Below are 23,316 nucleotides of genomic sequence, written 5' to 3'. Positions count from 1 at the left end.
ACGGGCGGGGAACAGAGGGAAGTAGACCTTGGAAAATAGGAGACAGGTTTAGATAAAGGATCTGGATCGGCGCAGGCTGGGAGGGCCGAAGGGCCTGTTCCTGTGCTGTAATTTTCTTTGTTCTTTGAGATGTGCGAGGCAGTTTTTTTACGCAGAGGATGATGAGTGCCTGGGATGTGTTGCCAGGGGAGGTTGTGGAAGCAGATACATTAACGGCATTCAAAAGGCATCTTGACAAACACATGGATAGGATGGGTACAGAGGGATATAGCACGAGGAAAGTGCTGAGGGTTTTGGCAAAGGTTGGTATCATGACCGGTACAGGCTTGGAGGGCCGAAGGGCCTGTTCCTGAGCTGTATTGTTCTTTGTTCTATCAGCAGATCCTCCAATTCCTTTCTCACTCCTCAGCTTATCCAGTTTTATTCACTTCACTCCTTCAGGTTGTGAGTTCCACTTTCAGCACTCCGAAAGCCCCTGTCTGGATTTATTATCTTCTGGTTTGAATTCCTCTGCAAGTGAAACGTTATGCTTATCCCATCACACACTTACATAATCTTAAACACTTTCCTTAGTCACCACACAGGCTTCTCTTTTCTGTAGAAAACTGCCTGACACGTGCTTAATATGAGAGTTGGTTTGTTCACCATCCCCTGCTTTCCAGGAAGGATTGGTTTGCCAGGCTCCACGCTAGAAGGAGTTTGCAGAGAGGGATTTGAGTGGTTAAGTTTGAAGCAGAGACAAAGAGAGAGAGAGAGAGACAGACAGCAGAGGGAGTCTGGTGAATGGTTCCACATGTAAGGAAATGACGAGGAGGAAGCAGCCTTGGGGGCTGTGACTGGGCTGTTGATGCGGGAGGATTCTTGCCGAGTCCCGGGCACTGAGCCCCGTCACCTCCTCTGCCCTCCCAGCAATGCCCATCCCGCATCTGCACTCGATGTTGGAGTTTGTCCCGTTCCTGCTCCTGTTACTGTTGCTCCTCTCGCTGCTCCTCGTCTTCCTGTACAGCCAGCAACCTGGCCCGGACTCCAAGCGGATTTGAGCCAGGCTCACCTGGAGCTGCTGCCAGGTAAGTGACGCAGAGACTGCTCCTCTTCACAGGACAGCCCGAGCCAGGGCCCCCTCTCCAGGGGCACTTCCCTCTCCCCGGCTGCCTCCACCCACCGGCTCCTCGGGGAGGCAATTCGTTCATAGGAGGCATCATCGCCAAGATCCAGATCCTGTCCGTTTGTGAGTGCACATTCATTTAGTATAGTCACAAACACTGAGCACTAACTCACACTCAATAATACAACTCACAAACTCATTTTCACGAACACACACTAACCCACATACACTAACGCAGTCACACATATACCAACCCTCTAACAGTCACACACTAACACAACCCCACACTCACGAACACAAAACCACACTCACTAATTCACACTCACTAACACAACTCACAAACTCACTTTCACTCACTAACACACAACTCACAAACTCACTTTCACTAACAGTCACACACACACACACGAACACAACCCCACACTCACTAACACACACACAAACACACTCACTAACAAACTCACACCCACTCACAGTCATTCATTCACAAACATACTCAGTAACACACTCATAAACACACATACACATTAACTTAAATACACTTATGCACACACAAGCACCCGCACAACACACTAACACACACACCTGCAAAACTCACTCACACATCTGCACACACACCCACATCCCTGCGCACATACAGCTGCACAGACACACCCGCACACACACACACGTGCACACGCAAACACACAGCTGCACAAACACACTTGCAAACACACACACACACATATACCTGCACACACACAGGCATAAACACACACACACACACACACATACCTACACACACACACACACACCGGCACAAACACACGCACACACACCGGCACAAACACACACACACAAACACAACTCACATTCATCTGCTCACAACCACACAATTCACTCACACATATTCACCCACACACTCATACACGCGCCCGCACATCTCACTCACACACACCCACACACTCTCACACACTTGCACGCACACCCCCCACACACACACATACACACACACACTTGCACGCACACACACCAGCACGCACACACACCTGCACACACAAACTCCTGAACACTCTGACACACGCACACAAACTCACATTCACCTGCTCACACCCACACAATTCACTCACACACATTCATCCGCACACTCACATACTCACGCCCACACATCTCACTCACACACACTCACACCCATTCATGCACATGCACACACACACACAAACCCACACAACTCACTCATACACACACCTGCGCAATTCACACACACACACTTGCACACTCTCACACACTCACAGACACCCCCACGCACACACATACACACCCGAATACACATACATACCCGCATACTCACACACACACTCACTCACTTACTCACACTAACACTCGGGCTACCCACATTCATATTCTAAGACACATTCTTGCAAAAACTTAACACACATCATGCACGCTTACATTTTCACTTAATCTCACTTTGTCACTCTCACATTCTCATTCACACACTTACTCAAACTCTCATCCTTTCGTTCAAACTCACTGAAGAACTTTGCTTTTCACCCCCACACATGGGAAATTTCCAATATGGAATCAGTGACAGGTCTAGGGTGGGGTGGAGATTTTCTGCACCCCCCCCCCCCCCCCCCCCCCCGCCTCCACCCCTCACCATCTGAGGACACAGGTGGGGGCACCAGAGATCTACTAAACAACCTTTCATAGATACATAGAATATAGCGTGCAGAAGGAGGCCATTCAGCCCATTGAGTTTGCACGGACCCACTTAAGCCCTCACTTCCACCCTATCCCCATAACCCCTCCTAACCGTTTTTGGACACTAAGGGCGCTTTATCATGGCCAATCCACCTAACCTGCACGTTTTCGGACTGTGGGAGGAAACCGGAGCACCCAGAGAAAACCCACACAGACACTGGGAGAACGTGCAGTGACCCAGCAGGGAATCAAACCTGGGTCCCTGGTGCTGTGAAGCCACAGTGCTAGCCACTTGTGCTACCATGCTGCCCTGTTCATAAACAGTTAAGAATTGTTACTGTCAGTATTTCATATTGGAAACGTTTTACTGGTGGTGCAACAGGGTAGATTCAAATCTAAATCTTTCCTCCTGTACAGGGTGAGTTTTCTGGGCTGCTCCTGGGGCTTTTCTCACACCTGAAACCCACACTGCACACGTCAGCCATACCTTAGTGGGAGCAATTCCCCATCTGGAGATTGTTGGTTTGCATCTCTCTCCATTTCCAAGTGTTTCTCTATTGATATAAGGAACTGAAGGCACCGTTGCTAAGTTTGCAGATGATACAAAGATCTGTAGAGGGACAGGTAGTATTGAGGAAGCAGGAGGGCTGCAGAAGGACTTGGACAGGCTCGGAGAGTAGGCAGTGAAGTGGCAGATGGAATACAATGTGGAAAAGTGTGATGTTATGCACTTTGGAAGGAGGAATGGAGGCACAGACTATTTTCTAAATGGGAAAAAGGTCAGGAAATCAGAAGCATTATGGGACTTGGGAGTTTTTGTTCAAGGTTCTTTTAAGGTTAGCGTGCACGTTCAGTCAGCAGTTAGGAAGGCAAATGCAATGTTAGCATTCATGTCAAGAGGGCTGTTGGGGAGGGTTTAAACTAATGTGTCAGGGGGATGGGAGCCAAATGAGGAGATTAGTGGACAGTAAGGAGGTAGTAACTAAAGCCTGTAAGGAACTAGATCATGAAGTCAGCGAGACTAAGGGGAAGAGTAGGCAGGGAGCAGATGATGAATGCAAAGGGACTGGTGATCTGAGGTGCATTTGTTTTAATGCAAGAAGTGTAGTTGGTAAGGCAGATGAACCGAGGGCTTGGATTAGTACCTGGGAGTATGGGGCAGCAGGGTAGCATGGTGGTTAGCATAAATGCTTCACAGCTCCAGGGTCCCAGGTTCGATTCCCGGCTGGGTCACTGTCTGTGTGGAGTCTGCACGTCCTCCCCCTGTGTGCGTGGGTTTCCTCCGGGTGCTCCGGTTTCTTCCCACAGTCCAAAGATGTGCGGGTTAGGTGGATTGGCCATGCTAAATTGCCCGTAGTGTCCTATTAAAAGTAAGGTTAAGGGGGGGGGTTGTTGGGTGACGGGTATAGGGTGGATACGTGGGTTTGAGTAGGGTGATCATGGCTCGGCACAACATTGAGGGCCGAAGGGCCTGTTCTGTGCTGTACTATTCTATGTTCTATGTTCCATAATGTTATTGCTATTACTGGGACTTGGTCGAGGGAAGGGCATGATTGGCAACAAAATATCCCAGGATATCGATGCTTCAGGCAGGATAGAGAGGGAGGTAAAAGGGGTGGAGGAGTTACATTACTGGTCAGAGAGGATATCACAGCTGTGCTGAAGGAAGGCACTATGGAGGACTCGAGTAGTGAGGCGATATGGGCAGAGCTCAGAAATAGGAAGGGTGCGGTAACAATGTTAGGGTTGTACTACAGACCTCCCAACAGCGAGCGTGAGATAGAGGTACAAATATGTAAATAGATTATGGAAAGATCTAGGAGCAACAGGGTGGTGGTGATAGGAGATTTTAATTTTCTAAACATTGACTGGGATACACTTATTGTCAGAGGCCGGAATGGAGCAGAATCTGTAAGGAGCATCCAGGAGGGTTTTCTAGAGCATTATGTAAATAGTCCAACTCTGGAAGGGGCCATACTGGACCTGGTGTTGGGGAATGAGCCCGGCCAGGTGGTTGAAGTTTCAGTTGGAGATTACTTTCGGAATAGTGATCACAATTCCGTAAGTTTTAGAATACTCATGGACAAAGATGAGAGTGGTCCTAAAGGATTGGGGGAAGGCCAATTATACCAAAATTCGGCAGGAGCGAGATAATGTGGATTGGGAGCAGCTGTTTGAAGGTAAATCCACATTTGATATGTGGGAGGCTTTTAGAACATAGAACATAGAATTTACAGTGCAGAAGGAGGCCATTCGGCCCATCGAATCTGCACCGGCTCTTGGAAAGAGCACCCTATCCCCTACCCAAGGTCAACACCTCCACCCTATCCCCATAACTCAGTAACCCCACCCAACACTAAGGGCAATTTTGGACACCAAGGGCAATTTATTATGGTCAGTCCACCTAACCTGCACACCTTTGGACTGTGGGAGGAAACCGCAGCACCCGGAGGAAACCCACGCACACACGGGGAGGATGTGCAGACTCCGCACAGACAGTGACCCAAGCCGGAATCGAACCTGGGACCCTGGAGCTGTGAAGCGATTGTGCTATCCACAATGCTACCGAGGTAGATTAGAGTGCAGGACAGACATGGCCCTGTGAAAATGAGGGATAGAAATGGCAAGATGAGGGAACCATGGATGACAGGTGAAATTGTGAGACTAGCTAAGAGGAAAAAGGAAACATACATAAGGTCTAGGCGACTGAAGACAGACGAAGCTTTGGAAGAATATCGGGAATATAGGACCAATCTGAAATGAGGAATCAAGAGGGCTAAAAGGGGTCATGAAATATCTTTAGCAAGCAGGGTTAAGGAAAATTGCAAATCCTTTTATTCATATATAAGGAGCAAGAGGGTAACTTGAGAAAGGGTTGGCCCACTCAAGGACAAAGGAGGAAAGTTATGCGTGGAGTCAGAGAAAATGGGTGAGATTCTTTTTTTTTTAACAAACAATTTTATTGAGGTAGTTTTTGGCATTGTAAACAGTTACAGACATGGACAGAAAGAAAGCAAAAAAGGCAAAAATGTGCAAACACCCACGTACATTCAATACTTCAGTCATAGGTTGAACTCCATCTGCCACTTCCCAGTCCCGTTCTGCATCCTGTCAATATCCTGTTGTAACCTGCAACAGTCCTCCACACTATCTACAACTCCACCAACCTTCGTGTCATCGGCAAACTTACTAATCTACCCTTCCACTTCCTCATCCAAGTCATTTATAAAAACCACAAAGAGCAGAGGTCCCAGAACAGATCCTTGCGAGACACCACTGGTCACCGACCTCTAGGCGGAATACTTTCCATCCCCTACCACTCGCTGTCTTCTTTCGGCCAGCCATTTCTGTATCCAGACAGCCAAATTTCCCTGTATCCCATGCCCCCTAATTTTCCGAATGAGCCTACCATGGGGAACCTTATCAAATGCCTTACTGAAATTCATATACACCACATCCACTGCCCGACCTTCATCAATGTGTCTTGTCACATCCTCAAAGAATTCAATGAGGCTTGTGAGGCATGACCTGCCCTCAAAGCCATGCTGACTATCTTTAATCAAACTATGTTTTTCTAAATAATCATAAATCCTATCTCTCAGAATCCTTTCCAATATTTTGCTCACCACAGACATAAGACTGATACGACTGTAATTCCCAGGGATTTCCCTATTCCCTTTCTTGAATAGGGGAACAACATTCGCCTCCCTCCAATCATCCGGTACTACTCCAGTGGAGAGTGAGGATGCAAAGATCATCGCTAACGGCACAGCAATCTCTTCCCTCGCTTCCCGTAGTAACCTTGGGTATATCCTGTCAGGCCCAGGGGACTTATCTGTCCTGATACTTTTCAAAATTTCCAGCACATCCTCATTTTAATATTGACCTGTTTGAGACTATTAACCTGGTTCACGCTGTTCTCATGAACAACAAGGTCCCTCTCTCTAGTGAATACTGAAGCAAAACATTCATTTAGGGCCTCCCCCATCTCCTCAGACTCTAGGCACAAGTTCCCTCCACTATCCCTGATCGGCCCGACTCTCACTCTGATCATCTTCTTATTTCTCACATAAGTGTAGAACGCCTTGGGGTTTTCCCTAATTCTTCCCGCCAGGGTTTTTCACGCCCTCTTCTAGCTCTCCTCAGTCCATTTTTGAGTTCCTTCCTGGCTACCTTGTAACCCTCTAGAGCCGAGTCAGATCCTTACTTCCTCAATCTTACGTAAGCTTCCTTCTTCCTCTTGACTTCTCTTCTCTTCTCTTGTCATCCAAGGATCCTTCACCTTACCATTCCGTCCTCGTCTCAGTGGGATAAAACTATCCAGCACTCGCAGCAAGTGCTCCTTAAACAACCCCACATTACCGTTGTCCATTTCCCCCAAGAACAATTGTTCCCACTTTATGCTCCTCAGCTTCTGACTAATAGCAGTATAATTTCCCCTCCCCCAATTAAATACCTTCCCATACTGTCTGTTCCTATCCTTCTCCGTGACTATGGTAAAGGTCAAGGAGTTGTGGTCACTGTCACCAAAACGCTCTCCCACCGAGACATCTGACACCTGGCCTGGTTCGTTGCCGAGCACCAAGTCCAATATTGTCTCCCCCCTAGTCGGCCTATCTACATATTGAGTCAGGAACCCTTCCTGTACACACCTGACAAAATATACTCCTCCTTATTTGCGAGATGAACAAAGGACAAAACAGATTCACAGTTTAATACAATTTTATTCACAATTCTATTACTCAAGAAAATATGACTCAGACTCACGGCTGAGCTTTGGGTTTTGCCCGCACTTAGTGAAGGAGGTGGCCAGGCTACGATCACTCCATGTGGATATCTTCTCTGTGTTTGAAACCAGGGTCCTTTCTTTTTGCGATGGTTGTGCCTGGGGGCTCCCAGGTTATCGCTCAAGATCTGTTCGATGCTCCTTTCTTTATGCTTGGATTGAGTCATATGTATATGCCCACGACCGGCCATTGTCCGAGTCAGACCCCACTGGTTAATGGGAAAGACAGGATATTCCTATATATCCATGGTGGTTCAATCAAGACCCATTGTTCTCTGAAACTCCCTTTGTCTGACCAGCCATCAGCTCATTATGGAGTTTGTTGGCTTCTTTTGTCTGTCCTTTGTCCTGCTGCAAAGTTGATCACCTGTGTCTGGAAGTTTATTACATATCCATAGTCTTTGGAGTGAGTAATCACAAAGTCCATATAGCAATAACAGATTTATGCTTTGATTTTAGTCTTTGGAGTGAGTAATCACAAAGTCCATATAGCAATAACAGATTTATGCTTTGATTTGAGTGCTTTTGCAGATGGCCAGTATCGATTCCAGCCAGGGTCTCATGAGACAGTTTCTGTTCCTAGCCTATCTGTATCTTCTCAGCCTGTTTTCAGTACCACATTGTCGTATGAGGAACGGTTGAGGACTCTGGGTTTGTACTCATTGGAGTTTAGAAGGATGAGGGGGGATCTTATTTAAACTTACAGTGTACTGTGAGGCCTGAATAGAGTGGATGTGGAGAGGATGTTTCCACTTGTAGGAGAAGCTAGAACCAGAGGGCACAATCTCAGACTAAAGGAACGATCCTTTAAAACTGAGATGAGGAGGAATTTCTTCAGCCACAGGGTGGTGAATCTGTTGCACTCTTTCCCGCAGAAGGCTGTGGAGGCCAGATCGCTGAGTGTCTTCAAGACAGCGTTAGATAGGTTTATGATCAATAAGGGGATCAGGGGTTATGGGGAGAAGGCAGGAGAATGGGGATGAGAAAAATATCAGCCATGATTGAATGGCAGAGCAGACTCGATGGGCCGATTGGCCTAATTCTGCTGCTAGTGTTATGGTCCTCACTACTCCCTCACTGAGGACATACACATTTTTGGGTGTAAGTGGGCAATCTAGGTTGGTTATTCAACCAAAGAGGCATTACCGGCAGGCCACATTTTGTCTGCACCTGGTGTCCTGACCCATTTGATTTCCAGCAGGGGTGACTGAACAGTGAGCCGGAACATTGTGGGGTGCAGATTGTGTCAGGAATTCAGAGTCTCCGAGCTGACTTTCTGTAAAAGAGAGGAACATTGGCTAGCAACGGCTTGGTTGTGAAGCTGCACAGAAGAGGAATCCAAAGTGGGATCTGCCTTCTCAATTACTCACTCGATAAATGGGCAGCTAGTGTGATTAGATGATCATGGTCAACATGACCATCGGGCTGTTGCAGCTAGCCCCAGTGCCCAGCACTGAGAGAAGGGAAAGATCAGCCAGGATTCCTGATCCTCGATTTAAAAGAAATTCTCCAGTGAGATGTGGGGGGCTGTTGGAATACCATTATTTATTGCCTCTCCCTAATTTCCCTTGAGAAGGTGATGGTGAGCCACATTCTTGAACTTGCTGCAGTCCCTGTGGTACAGGTTAAAAAAATCCTTCCACAGGGTGTGGGTGTTACTGTTTGGGCCAGCCTTTGTTGTCCATCCGTAATTGTTCTTGAACTGAGTGATTTGCTGGGGTAGTTCCAGAGGGCAGTCAAACACCAACCACATTGCAATGGATTGGGAGCCATATGTAAGTCAGACCGGGTAAGACGGCAAATTTCCTTCCCGAACGAGGATAGCTGGGTTTTTACAACAATCATTAATAGTTTCACTAGCTTTCAATTCCAGATTTTATTAATTTGACTTAGATTCCCACCATCTACCTTGCCGAGATTTTAACCTGTGTCCCCAGAACATTAGCCTGGGCCTCTTGATTACTAGTCCAGTCACATTATCACTACGCCACCATCTCTGTGGGACACCCAAATGCTGTTATGGGGGAGGGGGGAGTTCCAGAATTTTGAGCCAGTGCCAAAGGAACGGCGATATACTTCCAAGTCAGAATGGTGTGTGACTTAGAAGGGAACTTCCAGGTGGTGGTGTTTCCAGGTCTCTGCTGCCCTTGCCCTTCCAGATGGTAGTGACCATGGGTTTGGAAGGTGCTGTCTGAGGAGGCTTGGTGAGTTGTTGCAATGCATCTTTTGGATTGTATACGCTTCTGCCATTGTCCATTGTTTTTTTTTTTTAAATTTAGAATAGCCAATTATTTTTTCCAATTAAGGGGCAATTTAGCATGGCCAATCCACCTACTCCACACATTTTTGGGTTGTGGGGGCGAAACCCACGCAGACACGGGGAGAATGTGCAAACTCCACACGGACAGTGACCCAGAGCCGGGATCGAACCTGGGACCTCAGCGCCGTGAGGCGATTGTGCTAACCACTAGGCCACCGTGCTGCCCTCCATTGTCCATTGGTGATGGGGGGAGTGAATGTTGAAGGTGCTGGATGGGGGTCGATAAAGCATAGCTGCTTTGTCCTGGATGATATTGAGCTTCTTGAGTGTTGTTGGAGGTGCATTCATCCAGGCAAGTGGAGAGTATTCCATCACACTCCTGAATTGAGCCTTTTAAATGGTAGACAGATTTTGGGGAGTCAGGAGATAAGTTACTCATTTCAGAATTTGTCCTTCTGACCTGCTCTTGTAGCCACAGTATTTTTATGGCTGGTCCAGTTCTGTTTCTGGTCAATGGTAGCCCCCAGAATGTTGATTGTGGGGGATTTAGCGATGTTAATGCCATCAAATGCCAAGGGGTGATGGATTGTTTCTCTCTTGTCATTGCCGGCCACTTGTGCGGCATGAATGTTACTGGTGACTTATCTGTCCAAGCCTGAATTCTATGCAGGTCTTGCTGCATTTGGGCATGGATTGTTACAGTATCTGAGGATATGAATGGTGGTGAACATTATGCAATCTTCGGCGAACATCCCCAGTTTTGACCTGATGTTGGAAGAAAGGTCATTGATGAAGGAGCTGAAGATGGTTGGGCCCAGGACATTACTCTGAATGATTACCTGCAGTGATGTCCTGGAGCTGAGATCATTGACCTCCAACCACCACAACCATCTTCCTTTGTGCCAGGCATAACTCCAACCAGTGGAGTTTTCCCCCTGATTCCCATTGACTCCAGTTTTACTAGGGCTCCTTGATGCAATGTCGATTAATGCTGCCTTGCTGTCAAGGGCAGTCACTCTCACCTCACCTCTGGAGTTCACCTCTTTTGTCTACGTTTGAACAAAAGCGATAATGATGCCAGGAGATGAGTGACCCTAGCAGAATCCAGATTGAGCTTCAGTGAGCAGGCTACTGCTGTGTAAGTGTTGCTTGATAGCACTGCAGGCAACACTATCCAACACTTTACTTCAATGCCAGGAGCATCCGGAATAAGGTGGGTGAACTTGCGGCATGGGTTGGTACCTGGGACTTCGATGTTGTGGCCATTGCAGAGACATGGATAGAGCAGGGACAGGAATGGTTGTTGCAGGTGCTGGGGTTTAAATATTTCAGTAAGCTCAGGTAAGGTGGTAAAAGAGGGGGAGGGGTGGCATTGTTAGTCAAGGACAGTATTACGGTGGCAGAAAGGACGTTTGATGAGGACTCGTCTACTGAGGTAGTATGGGCTGAGGTTGGAAACGGGAAAGGAGAGGTCACCCTGTTAGTGATTTTCTATAGGCCTCCGAAAAGTTCCAGAGATGTAGATTGCAAAGATGATTCTGGATAGGAGCGAAAGTAACAGGGTAGTTGTTATGGGGGACTTTAACTTTCCAAATATTGACTGGAAACGCTATAGTTCGAGTACTTTAGATGGGTCCGTTTTTGTCCAATGTGTGCAGGAGGGTTTCCTGACACAGTATGTAAATAGGCCAACGAGAGGCGAGGCCATATTGGATTTGGTACTGGGTACTGAACCAGGACAGGTGTTAGATTTGGAGGTAGGTGAGCACTTTGGTGATAGTGACCACAATGGATTACGTTTACTTTAGTGATGGAAAGGGATAGGTATATATCGCAGGGCAAGAGTTATATCTGGGGGAAAGGCGATGATGCGATGAGGCAAGACTGAGGATGCATCGGATGGGGAGGGAAATTGCAGGGGATGGGCACAATGGAAATATGGAGCTTGTTCAAGGAACAGCTACTTCGTGTCCTTGATAATTATGTACCTGTCAGGCAGGAAGAAGTGGTTGAGCGAGGGAACCATGGTTTACTAAAGTAGTTGAAACACTTGTCAAGAGGAAGAAGGATGCTTATGTAAAGATGAGAAGTGAAGGTTCAGTTAGGGCGCTCGAGAGTTACAAGTTAGCTAGGAAGGACCTAAAGAGAGAGCTAATAAGAGCCAGGTGGGGGCATGAGAAGTCTTTGGCAGGTAGGATCAAGGATAACCCTAAAGCTTTCTATAGATATGTCAGGAATAAAAGAATGACTAGGTTAAGAGTAGGGCCAATCAAGGACAGTAGTGGGAAGTTGTGCATGGAACTGAGGAGCTAGGAGAGGTGCTAAATGAATATTTTTCATCAGTATTCACACAGGAAAAATACAATGTTGTCGAGGAGAATACTGAGATACAGGCTAGAAGGCCTGAGGTTCATAAGACTAGAAGGGCTTGAGGTTCATAAGGACGAGGTGTTAGCAATTCTGGAAAGTGTGAAAATAGATAAGTCCCCTGGGCCGGATGGGATTTATCCTAGGATTCTCTGGGAAGCTAGGGAGGAGATTGCTGAGCCTTTGGCTTTGATCTTTAAGTCATCTTTGTCTACAGGAATAGTGCCAGAAGACTGGAGGATTGCAAATGTTGTCCCCTTGTTCAAGAAGAGACAACCCCGGTAACTATAGACCAGTGAGCCTACTTCTGTTGTGGGGAAAGTCTTGGAAGGGTTTATAAGAGATAGGATTTATAATCATCTGGAAAGGAATAATTTAATTAGGGATAGTCAACATGGTTTTGTGAAGGGTAGGTCGTGCCTCACAAACCTTATTGAGTTCTTTGAGAAGGTGACCAAACAGGTGGACGAGGGTAAAGCAGTTGTTGTGATGTATATGAATTTCAGTGAAGCGTTTGATAAGGTTCCCCACGATAGGCTATTGCAGAAAATACGGAGGCATGGGATTCAGGGTGATTTAGCAGTTTGGATCAGAAATTGACTAGCTGGAAGAAGACAAAGGGTGGTGGTTGATGGGAAATGTTCAGACTGGAGTCCAGTTACTAGTGGTGTACCACAAGGATCTGTTTTGGGGCCACTCCTGTTTGTCATTTTTATAAATGACTTGGAGGAGGGCGTAGAAGGACGGGTGAGTAAATTTGCAGATGACACTGAAGTCGGTGGAGTTGTGGACAGTGCGGAAGGATGTTACAAGTTACAGAGGGACATAGATAAGCTGCAGAGCTGGGCTGAGAGGTGGAAAATGGAGTTTAATGCAGAAAAGTGTGAGGTGATTCATTTTGGTAGGAATAACAGGAAGACAGAGTACTGGGCTAATGGTAAGATTCTTGGTAGTGTGGATGAGCAGAGAGATCTCGGTGTCCATGTACATAGATCCCTGAAAGTTGCCACCCAGGTTGAGAGGGTTGTTAAGAAGGTGTTAGCTTTTATTGGTAGAGGGATTGAGTTTCGGAGCCATGAGGTCATGTTGCAGCTGTACAAAACTCTGCTGCGGCCGCATTTGGAGTATTGCGTGCAATTCTGGTCGCCGCATTATAGGAAGGATGTGGAAGCATTGGAAAGGGTGCAGAGGAGATTTATCAGGATGTTGCCTGGTATGGAGGGAAGATCTTATGAGGGAAGGCTGAGGGACTGAAGGCTGTTTTCGTTAGAGAGAAGGTTAAGAAGTGACTTAATTGAGGCATACAAGATGATCAGAGGATTAGATAGGGTGTACAGTCAGAGCCTTTTTCCTTGGATGGTGATGTCTAGCATGAGGGAACATAGCTTTAAATTGAGGGGAGATAGATATAGGACAGATGTCAGAGGTAGGTTCTTTACTCAGAGAGTAGTAAGGGCGTGGAATGCCCTGCCTGCAACAGTAGTGGACTCGCCAACACTAAGGGCATTCAAATGGTCATTGGATAAACATATGGATGATAAGGGAATAGTGCAGATGAGCTTTAGAATGGTTTCACAGGTCGGCGCAACATCGAGGGCCGAAGGGCCTGTACTGCGCTGTAATGTTCTATGTCCTATGTTCAATGATGAATGAAAGTAGACTGATGGGGCAGTAATTAACCTGATATGGTTCTGGATTGATTTTTGTGGACAAGACGTCCCTGGGCAATTTTCCAACTTTTGGTCACATGTCAATGTTGTAGCTGTTTTGGAATAGTTTGGCCAGGGCTGTGAATAGTCCTGGACGAAGAGTCTTTTGTACTATTACCTGAATGTTATCAGGACCTTTGCTGTATCCAGTGTCTCCCATTTGTGCAGGCTTGGCTGAGAATTGGACCCGGCTAAAGCATCTTTTACAGCCCCAGAACATTCAAATGAAATGTAGTCACTGTGGTAATGTAGGAAACATGACAGCTAATTACACAACAAACTTCCATAAACAGTGATATGATAATGACCAGATAATGTGTTCTTATATGATGTTGATTGAGGGATAGAATGCCATGGATAACTCACCAGCTCTTCTTTTGAAATAGTGCCATGGGATCTTTTACACCCACTTCGGGGGCAGATGGAAATGGAAATCACTTATTGTCACAAGTAGGCTTCGATGAAGTTACTGTGAAAAACCCCTAGTCGCCACATTCCGGCGCCTGTTCGGGGAATTGAACCCACGCTGCTGGCCTGCCTTGGTCTGCTTTCAAAGCCAGCGATTTAGCCCAGTGTGCTAAACCAGCTTTATTGTTTCATGGAGAAGTGAACACCTCTGATAGCGCAACACTCCCTCAGTAGTGTAGGCCTTGAATATATGACGTTTTGACAAAGTTGATACTGACTGACCCACAGCGGACATCAAGTTGAGAACGGGATCATGCTCGATTGCCTCTGAAGGTTATCATTTATTTTATTCATTCAAGGGATGTGGGCTTTGTTGCCAATCCGAATTGCCCTTGAGAAGGTGGTGGTGAGCTGCCTTCTTGAACTGCTGCAGTCCATGTGATGTAGATACACCCACAGTGCTCTTAGGGAGGGGGTTTCAGGATTTTGTCCTAGCGACAGTGAAGAAACAGTGAATGTTTCCAAGTCGGGGAGGTGAGTGACTTGCCAACTTGGAAATATATCAGCCATTCCTTCACTGTCACTGGTTAAAATCCTGAAACTTTTTCCCTAACACTGCAGTGCTGTACCTACAGCAGATGGACTGCAACAGCACAAGAAGTATCACCACCTTCCCGAGGGCAATTAGGGATGGGCAACACATGCTGGTCTGGCCAGTGAAGCTCACTTGAATTATTTTTAAAAATTCACCTTGAGAGGTAATTGAGTACAATCTCAACATTCACTACATTGACAACTTGGCTGAGGTATTGGGGAGGCTGCCGGAATATATGGAACCCCAATCCCGGCACAAGTCAGAAAGGAGCAGAACAATGGAGACGTGGCATTTCAATATTTTCATTACTCTCGGCTAATCGACAAGCCCTGTTGCCTGTGATTGGCCTGTGTTAGGCTCCATTGAACAGGAACTGATGAATTAAATCCCCAGACTTGAGTAGACAAAGGCAGTGTGAAATTGTGATCCTTGTGATTCCCATTCAACTGCTGCCAGCCCAGTGCTGAGCTGGCACATTGCATAGATGCATTGTGGGGGATGTGGGTGGGGTTTCAGACAGTGACCTGGACACTGGATGCTCCCTGGTCCAGTGGCAATCAGGAAGGAAGCAGACCATCAGAGAGGAAAGCGAATCCAGGAGATCAGCTTTCCACACACAGGATATGGTAATCCTGGGATGGGGTGCTGGGCTAGCCAGGCTGAGAGGCTGCTGTGATTGGTTTAGGGTAGAAGGAGGGGTAGGGATGTAGGAAAGGCAGGACAACGGTGGTAAAAGAGCCCCTGAATCTCTTGGATTGATTCACCCATGTGCTTGAAGAAAGTAAATCTGCCGTCCTTACCCAATCTGGCTGACATGTGGTTTCAGATCCAGAATCGTAGCAGCCCTCTGAAAGTGACTGATAGGATTGCACAAAGCAGGCCTAACACCACAGCCTGCTCGAGATGAAGAGAGAGGACTGAGAAATGCTGGCCTAGCCAACAATGTCCATATTCCAAAATTATAGAGACAAGGAAGAAACGTCAAATTCAAGGGGCTGGTTTAGCACACTGGACTAAATTGCTGGCTTTTAAAGCAGACCAAGGCAGGCCAGCAGCATGGTTCAATTCCCGTACCAGCCTCCCTGAACAGGCGCCAGAATGTGGCGACTAGGGGCTTTTCACAGTAACTTCATTGAAGCCTACTCGTGACAATAAGCGATTTTCATTTCATTTCATTTCAAAATATACAACAGGTCTATCAGCATCTGAGAGAGCAAGTACTGGGCGAACCTGTCACCCCCCGACCTGGCTCAGGAAGACTCTACGCAGTGATATATTATGGATCTCGCCAGAAACTTGGACTAGCTTCTGCTCTTTCTTGACACTGAGCGAGCTGCAGTATATTTGCTGATTTTAGGCCGTGTACTGGTGCTACAATGGTTAGCTATGCAGCAGGAATCCTGCTGAACTTTTGGGCTGTGGTTTGCCCCTGGGCCCTGTCCTTTATCCCTCATCATCTCTGGCTCCCTCTTCCTGTATCATTTCCCTTTCAGAGTCTATCAGCTTCGAGGTTTTGCTTTGGTGTTAATATTGGACACAACCTGATTGTTTACCAGCTTTGTTGGAATGGTCAGAATATGGATGTTGTTTTCTCTGATAAGACTTGGATGTAGGGTTAGAAGGTACTGTAGCCAAACTTGCGGATGACATTAAAATAGGTAGGATAATAAGTTGCAATGAAGAAATAAGACATTTTAAAAAATGGATACAGGTAGGTTAGGTGAGTGGACCAAGATTTGGAGATGGAGTTTGTGTGAGGTTATTAGCTTCGGACAGAAAAATGTAAAGGCAACTTATTATCTAAATGGAGAGAAACTTCAGAGTGCTGGGTGTCCTCATGCATGAACCTCAGAAAACTAGTAAGCAGGTAGAGTAAGTATAAGGAACTTTGGCCTTTATACCTAAAGGTAGAGAGTATAGAAATGGGGAAGTGTTGCTGCAACTGTATAAGGCATTGGTGAGGCTACACCGAGAGTACTGCGTACAGTTTTGGTCCCCTTATTGGGGAATGCGGATTACAGGGTCAATGGCAGGGTTCTGAGGAATGTGGAGGAACAGAGAGATCTTGGGGTTCATGTCCACAGATCTCTGAAGGTTGCCACTCAAGTGGATAGAGCCGTGAAGAAGGCTTATAGTGTGTTAGCGTTTATTAACAGGGGGCTTGAGTTTAAGAGCGCGGGGTTATGCTGCAACTATACATGACCCTGGTGAGACCTCATTTGGAGTATTGTGTACAGTTCTGGTCACCTCATTATAGGAAGGATGTGGAAGCATTGGAAAGAGTGCAAAGGAGATTTACCAGGACGCTGCCTGGTTTGCAGGATAGGTCTTATGAGGAAAGGTTGAGGGAACTAGGGCTTTTCTCTTTGGAGTGGAGGAGGATGAGAGGCGACTTAATAGAGGTTTATAAGATGATGGGGGGATAGATAGAGTGGACGTTCAGAGACTATTTCCTCGGGTGGATGTAGCTGTTACAAGGGGGCATAACTATAAGATTCAGGGTGGGAGATATAGGAGGGATGTCCGAGGTAGGTTCTTTACTCAGAGAGTGGTTAAGGTGTGGAATGGACTGCCTGCTGTGATAGTGGAGTCGGACACTTTAGGAACTTCCAAGCGGTTATTGGATAGGCACATGGAGCATACCAGAATGATAGGGAGTGGGATAGCTTGATCTTGGTTTCGGACAATGCTCGGCACAACATCGAGGGCCGAAGGGCCTGTTCTGTGCTGTACTGTTCTATGTTATTTGAGGAGGGATGTAGTTGCATTAGAGACAGTTCAGAGGAGAGTTACTAGATTGATTCCAGAGAGGAGGGGCAGGATCTACCAGTCGCATTGCGCCCGAAAAGCAGCGCGGCACATCGCAACTTGTAGATGAAGGGAGATCCCACTTCAGCGATTTACCCGGCTTGCCACACTTCGCAAAATCTAACATGATATTGTGTTGTGAATCCTGCCCTTTCTGGCAAATCTGCATATTAGAGCGAGACAGCTAGTCTCACTCTGATATGCGTTCCTGAGATCTAACCAAGGCATGGGATCTAACTCCCTCACCTTGGAGACCTTAGGTGAGTGCCGTTCAGTGCTGGTCCTCACAAATGGGGTAGCTGATTTCAAACAGAAATGTGAAATTATTTCTCTCAAAGGGTCATGAATCTGTAGACTTCACCGCCCCAGAGCTAAACTCCAGTCAGGCTGAGTGTCGTGTGGTCTCGAAGCTGTAATGTATCACCTTCAGTCCAACTTCTCGAGGGAAAAGGAAAAAAGTCACACTAGGAGTGAGCTTTATTCTATATCTAACCCCGTGCTGTACCTGTTCTGGGAGTGTTTGATGGGGACAATGTAGAGGGAAGCTTATTCTGTATCTAACCCTGTGCTGTACCTGTTCTGGAAGTGTTTGATGGAAAAAGCGTAGAGGGAGTTTTACTCTGAATCTAACCCCATTCTGGACCTGTCCAGGGACTGTTTGATGCGGACAGTATAGAGGGAGCTTTATTCTGTATCTAATCCCGTGCTGTACCTGTCCTGGGAATGTTTGAATTGCAAAGTTTCCTATACGTAGACTTTTTTATGCAGAACATACTGTGCAATTCGGCCCATTGAGTCTGCACCCACCTGCTTAAGCTTAAGCCCTCACTTTCACTCTATCCCCATAACCCAATAACTCCTAACCTTTTTGGACGTGAAGGGCAGTTTAGCGTGTCCAAGAATCTCCAACACTAATGTCCATTTTTTTCATTGAGTATGAGAAACCAGGACAGTAAGAGCAGGAATTTTGCAGTTTGTCAAATTGCCCAATGTTGGACCTTTGCTGTTTGTCCACCTGTTGCTGTTTGTTTGTCACTGACTGGCATTTTCTCTCTCACCAGTCTGTCTCTGAAGTGAATGCGTGTGTGGCCAAAGCAGCTACCATGGAAAGTTCAGCAAAGGATGATTACAAGATCCAGTCATTTGATGCAGACACACAACAGCTGCTGAAAACAGCACTGAAAGGTATGAAACGGTGAGAGTGATAGAAAATTCTGGCTTTTAGTTTTCTCTCATCCCTCCCAGACTGGTGTGTGCAGCTTTCCTAGGGCACCAGCTGCTCTCTGATAACTTCACACGAGTGGTCACTCAGAGAGCAGAAGCCTATATGATGAAGTGTCGCTGGGCTTTTGGAACAGAGGAGGCATTACAGCCTGAACGGTACGGTTCTGAACTGAATAGGCCTCCTTCTGTGCTGTGACGATTCTGTGATTGTACATATTTGCTTACATGGTGTCTTCCTGATCCTTGTAGCTCAGTTCCACAGAGAGTAATGTCTGCCACTCTGACCAGGCTGACTGAATATGGATGCCCCTCACTGTTGGGCAAACTCAGTGAGTCTCTTGTTTTCATGGGGGCTGGGGTTGGGAGACTGTCTAATGCCCTGTCTGTATCAGTAAATGTGGTCCAGGGCTGATACCCACTGAGCTCCCACCTCGAACCAGATGCATCAAATTCTCCTGAATCAGCTCCTGTGTTGGGGCTATGGGGGTTCAGGGCTGTGGAACAGACACCTGTTTACCAGAGGCAGCACACTGACACCAACAACTGGTCAGCACCCAGCAGTGGAGGGCAATTACTTTGTTACCCTTTCCAACTAATCAAACCTGTCCCATTCCTGATGACTAAATGGGAAGTACTGCCAGTGAGAGAACATCCATTTGCCTGGATGAGTATAGCTCCAACATCACTCCAGAGGCTCGACACCATCCAGGACAAAGGAGCCTGCCCCATCCACTCACTCCACTGTGCACAGTGGCAGTAACTCATCAAGTCTTCTTGATGTCCTAGGACAGATGTCCTAGGGGAGGTGTTTGCTAGAGCTGTTGGGGAGGGTTTAAACTAATGTGGCAGGGGGATGGGAACCGATGCAGGAAGTTGGAAGGTAGGAAAACAGGGACAGAAACAAAAGGCAGTAAGGGCGAAGGTGTAAGGCAGAGAAGCCAGAGTCAAAAATCAAAAAGGGCGACAGTACAAGGTACAGTGACTGAGGGGAGCTCAGTGAATAGGCCCAGTAATACTAAAAGGAATAAAACGGGAAGTAAAACGATAAATGGTAAGCGACGCGGCAGATTATTACATGAAGATATGGGTTCAACGACAAGGAAAATTAGGAGAAAAGTTAAGAGGCAATATAATTTAGGTGAGATTACTGATCGGGGTGTTAAGATTCATAACAGAGTTATAAAAGCCGACTTAAGTGTACTTTACCTGAATGCTCGTAGTATTCGGAATAAGGTAAATGAGTTGATGGCGCAAATCATCGTGATGACTATGATTTAATGGCCATTACTGAAACATGGTTAAAGGATGGTCACGACTGGGAGTTAAATATCCAAGAGTATCAAACTATTTGGAAGGACAGAGTGGATGGTAAAGGAGGTGATGTAGCTCTGTTATTTAAGGATGACATCCGGGCAATAGTAAGGATGACATCGGTGCTATGGAGGATAAGGTTGAATCCATTTGGGTGGAAATCAGGAATAGTAAGGCGAAAAAGTCACTGATAGGAGTAGTCTATAGGCCACCAAATAGTAACATTATGGTGGGGCAGGCAATAAACAAAGAAATAACTGATATATGTAGAAATGGTACAGCAGTTATCATGGAGGATTTTAATCTACACATCGATTGGTTTAACCAGGTCGGTCAAGGCAGCCTTGAGGAGGAGTTTATAGAATGTATCCGTGATAGTTTCCTAGAACAGTATGTAATGGAACTTACAAGGGAACAAATGGTCCTAGATCTGGTCCTGTGTAATGAGACAGGATTGATTAATGATCCCATAGTTAGGGATCCTCTCGGAAGGAGCTATCACAATATGGTGGAATTTAAAATACTGATAGAGGGTGGGAAGGTAAATGCTTAAAGAAAGGAGATTACAATGGGATGAGAGAAGAATTAGCTAAGGTAGACTGGGAGCAAAGACTTTATGGTGAAACAGTTGAGGAACAGTGGAGAACCTTCCAAGCAATTTTTCACAGTGCTCAGCAAATGTTTATACCAACAAAAAGGAAGGACGGTAGAAAGAGGGAAAATCGACCGTGGATATCTAAGAAAATAAGGGAGAGTATCAAATTGAAGGAAAAAGCATAGAAAGTGACAAAGATTAGTGGGAGACTAGAGGACTGAGAAATCTTTAGAAAGCTACTAAAAAAGCTATAAAGAAGTATAAGATAGATTATGAGAGTAAAGTTGCTCAGAATATAAAAACAAGTTTCTACAAATATATAAAACAAAAAAGAGTGGCTAAGGTAAATATTGGTCCTTTAGAGGATGAGAAGGGAGATTTAATAATGGGAGATGAGAAATGGCTGAGGAACTGAATAGGTTTTTTGGGTCGGTCTTCACAGTGGAGGACACAAATAACATGCCAGTGACTGATAGAAATTAGGCTATGATAGGAGAGGACCTTGAGATGATTGTTAGCACTAAGGAGGTAGTGATGGGCAAGCTAATGGGGCTAAAGGTAGACAAGTCTCCTGGCCCTGATGGAATGCATCCCAGAGTGCTAAAAGAGATGGCTAGGGAAATTGCAAATGTACTAGTGATAATTTCGCAAAATTCACTAGACTCGAGGGTGGTCCCGGCGGACTGGAAATGAGCAAACGTGAAACCACTGTTTAAAAAAGGAGGTAGGCAGAAAGCAGGTAATTATAGGCCAGTGAACTTAGATTCCAGCATCTTCCCTACTACCGAAGTTAAGTTCACTTAAGGTAGTAAGGAAGAAATAGCAAGACATCTGGATGGAAATTGTCCCATTGAAAATTGTCCCATTTCACTGGCGGGTGAAAGCAGAACTAGGGGGCATAGTCTCAAAATAAGGGGAAGTAGATTTAGGACTGAGTTTAGGAGCAACTTCTTCACCAAAGGGTTGTGAATCTATGGAATTCCTTGCCCAGTGAAGCAGTTGAGGCTCCTTCATTAAATGTTTTTAAGGTAAAGATAGATAGTTTTTTGAAGAATAAAGGGATTAAGGGTTATGGTGTTCGGGCCGGAAAGTGGAGCTGAGTCCACAAAAGATCAGCCATGATCTCACTGAATGGCGGAGCAGGCTCGAGGGGCCAGATGGCTACTACTGCTCCTAGTTCTTATGTTCTTATGTTCTTCGACAGCACCTTCCAAACCAGAAATCTCTGGCACCTAGAAGGACAAGGGCAGCAGAAGCACAGGAACATCACCATCTACAAGTTCCTCATCAAGTCAAACACCATCCTGACTTAGAAAAATATTTCTGTTCCTTCACTGTGTCAAAATCCTGGACAGCACTGTAGGTGTATCTCAATGGGGCCAGAATAGCAGGTTCTGCTGATGGGTTGTCAGGCTGATAAAGTAGGTACCTCTTTTTCTCACCACCAGCCCGAGCAACGAAAGAAACATAGAAAATAGGTGCAGGAGTAGCCCATTCGGCCCTTCGAGCCTGCACCACCATTCAATATGATCATGGCTGATCATGGAAATTCAGTAACCACTCCCGCTTTCTCTCCATAACCCTTGATTCCTTTAGCCGTAAAGGCCATCTCCAGCTCCCTTTTGAATATATCCAATGAACTGGCCCCAACAGCTTTCTGTGGTAGAGAATTCCACAAGTTCACAACTCTGAGAGAAGAGGTTCTTCCTCATCTTAATCCTGAATGGTGTACCCCTTATTCTTAGGCTGTGATCCCTAGTTCTGGACGTCGCCGACATCGGGAACATTCTTCCCGCATCTAGTCTGTCCAGTGCCATCAGGATTTTATATGTTTCTATTTTTAAAAAAAATTTAGATTACCCACTTATTTTTTTCCAATTAAGGGGCAATTTAGTGTGGCCAATCCACCTACTCTGCACATTTTTGGGTTGTGGGAGTGAAACCCACGCAGACACGGGGAGAACGGGCAAACTCCACACAGACAGTGACCCAGAGCCGGGATCGAAGCTGGGACCTCAGTGCCGTGAGGCAGCAATGCTAACCACTAGGCCATCGTGCTGCCCTTTTATATGTTTCTATAAGATCCCCTCTCATTCTTCTAATCTCCAGTGAGTACAAGCCCAGTCGATCCAGTCTTTCTTCATATGTCAGTCCTGCCATCCCGGGAATTAGTCAGGTGAACCTTCGCTGGACACCCTCAATAGGAAAAATGTTCTTCCTCAAACGAGATCAAAGCTGCACACAATGAAGGTGCGGCTTCACCAAAGCTCTGTATAACTGCAGCAAAACTCCCTGTCAGTTTTTCCACTTGGTGCCAACCTCTGCCCATGACGGAAAAACTGCAGCAGGGATACGAAGAGGCCCTTAAGAAGCCATTACTTGGCGACATAAAGGCCTAAATTCATCCACAGCTGACAGGGCCACCCAACCTCTCCCTCCTCAAATATAAAATTGATGTGTGAGCA

At 46.2% G+C, this 23,316-nt stretch overlaps 1 protein-coding gene across 3 annotated transcripts in view; it reads left to right on the top strand.

The window, feature by feature from the left end:
* Positions 1–803: 803 nt before the first annotated feature.
* mif4gdb (MIF4G domain containing b) overlaps positions 804–23,316 on the top strand; it is a 54,108-nt gene continuing 31,595 nt past the window's right edge. Inside the window, exons 1-2 of one of the 3 annotated variants that reach the window (XM_038777334.1) lie at positions 804–1,067; positions 18,783–18,906. In XM_038777334.1, the coding sequence (XP_038633262.1) occupies positions 18,825–18,906 (82 nt within the window). In that variant the 5' untranslated portion in view covers positions 804–1,067; positions 18,783–18,824. The remainder of the gene's footprint in view (positions 1,068–18,782; positions 18,907–23,316) is intronic. The other 2 variants (XM_038777333.1, XM_038777332.1) reach the window with 2 other exon arrangements.

The sequence above is a fragment of the Scyliorhinus canicula genome, chromosome 18 (assembly GCF_902713615.1).
Source record: "Scyliorhinus canicula chromosome 18, sScyCan1.1, whole genome shotgun sequence".
NCBI classification, from domain to species: Eukaryota; Metazoa; Chordata; class Chondrichthyes; order Carcharhiniformes; family Scyliorhinidae; genus Scyliorhinus; species Scyliorhinus canicula.
Note: the sequence above shows the minus strand (reverse complement) of the source record. Positions and strands in the feature narration are given on the sequence as shown.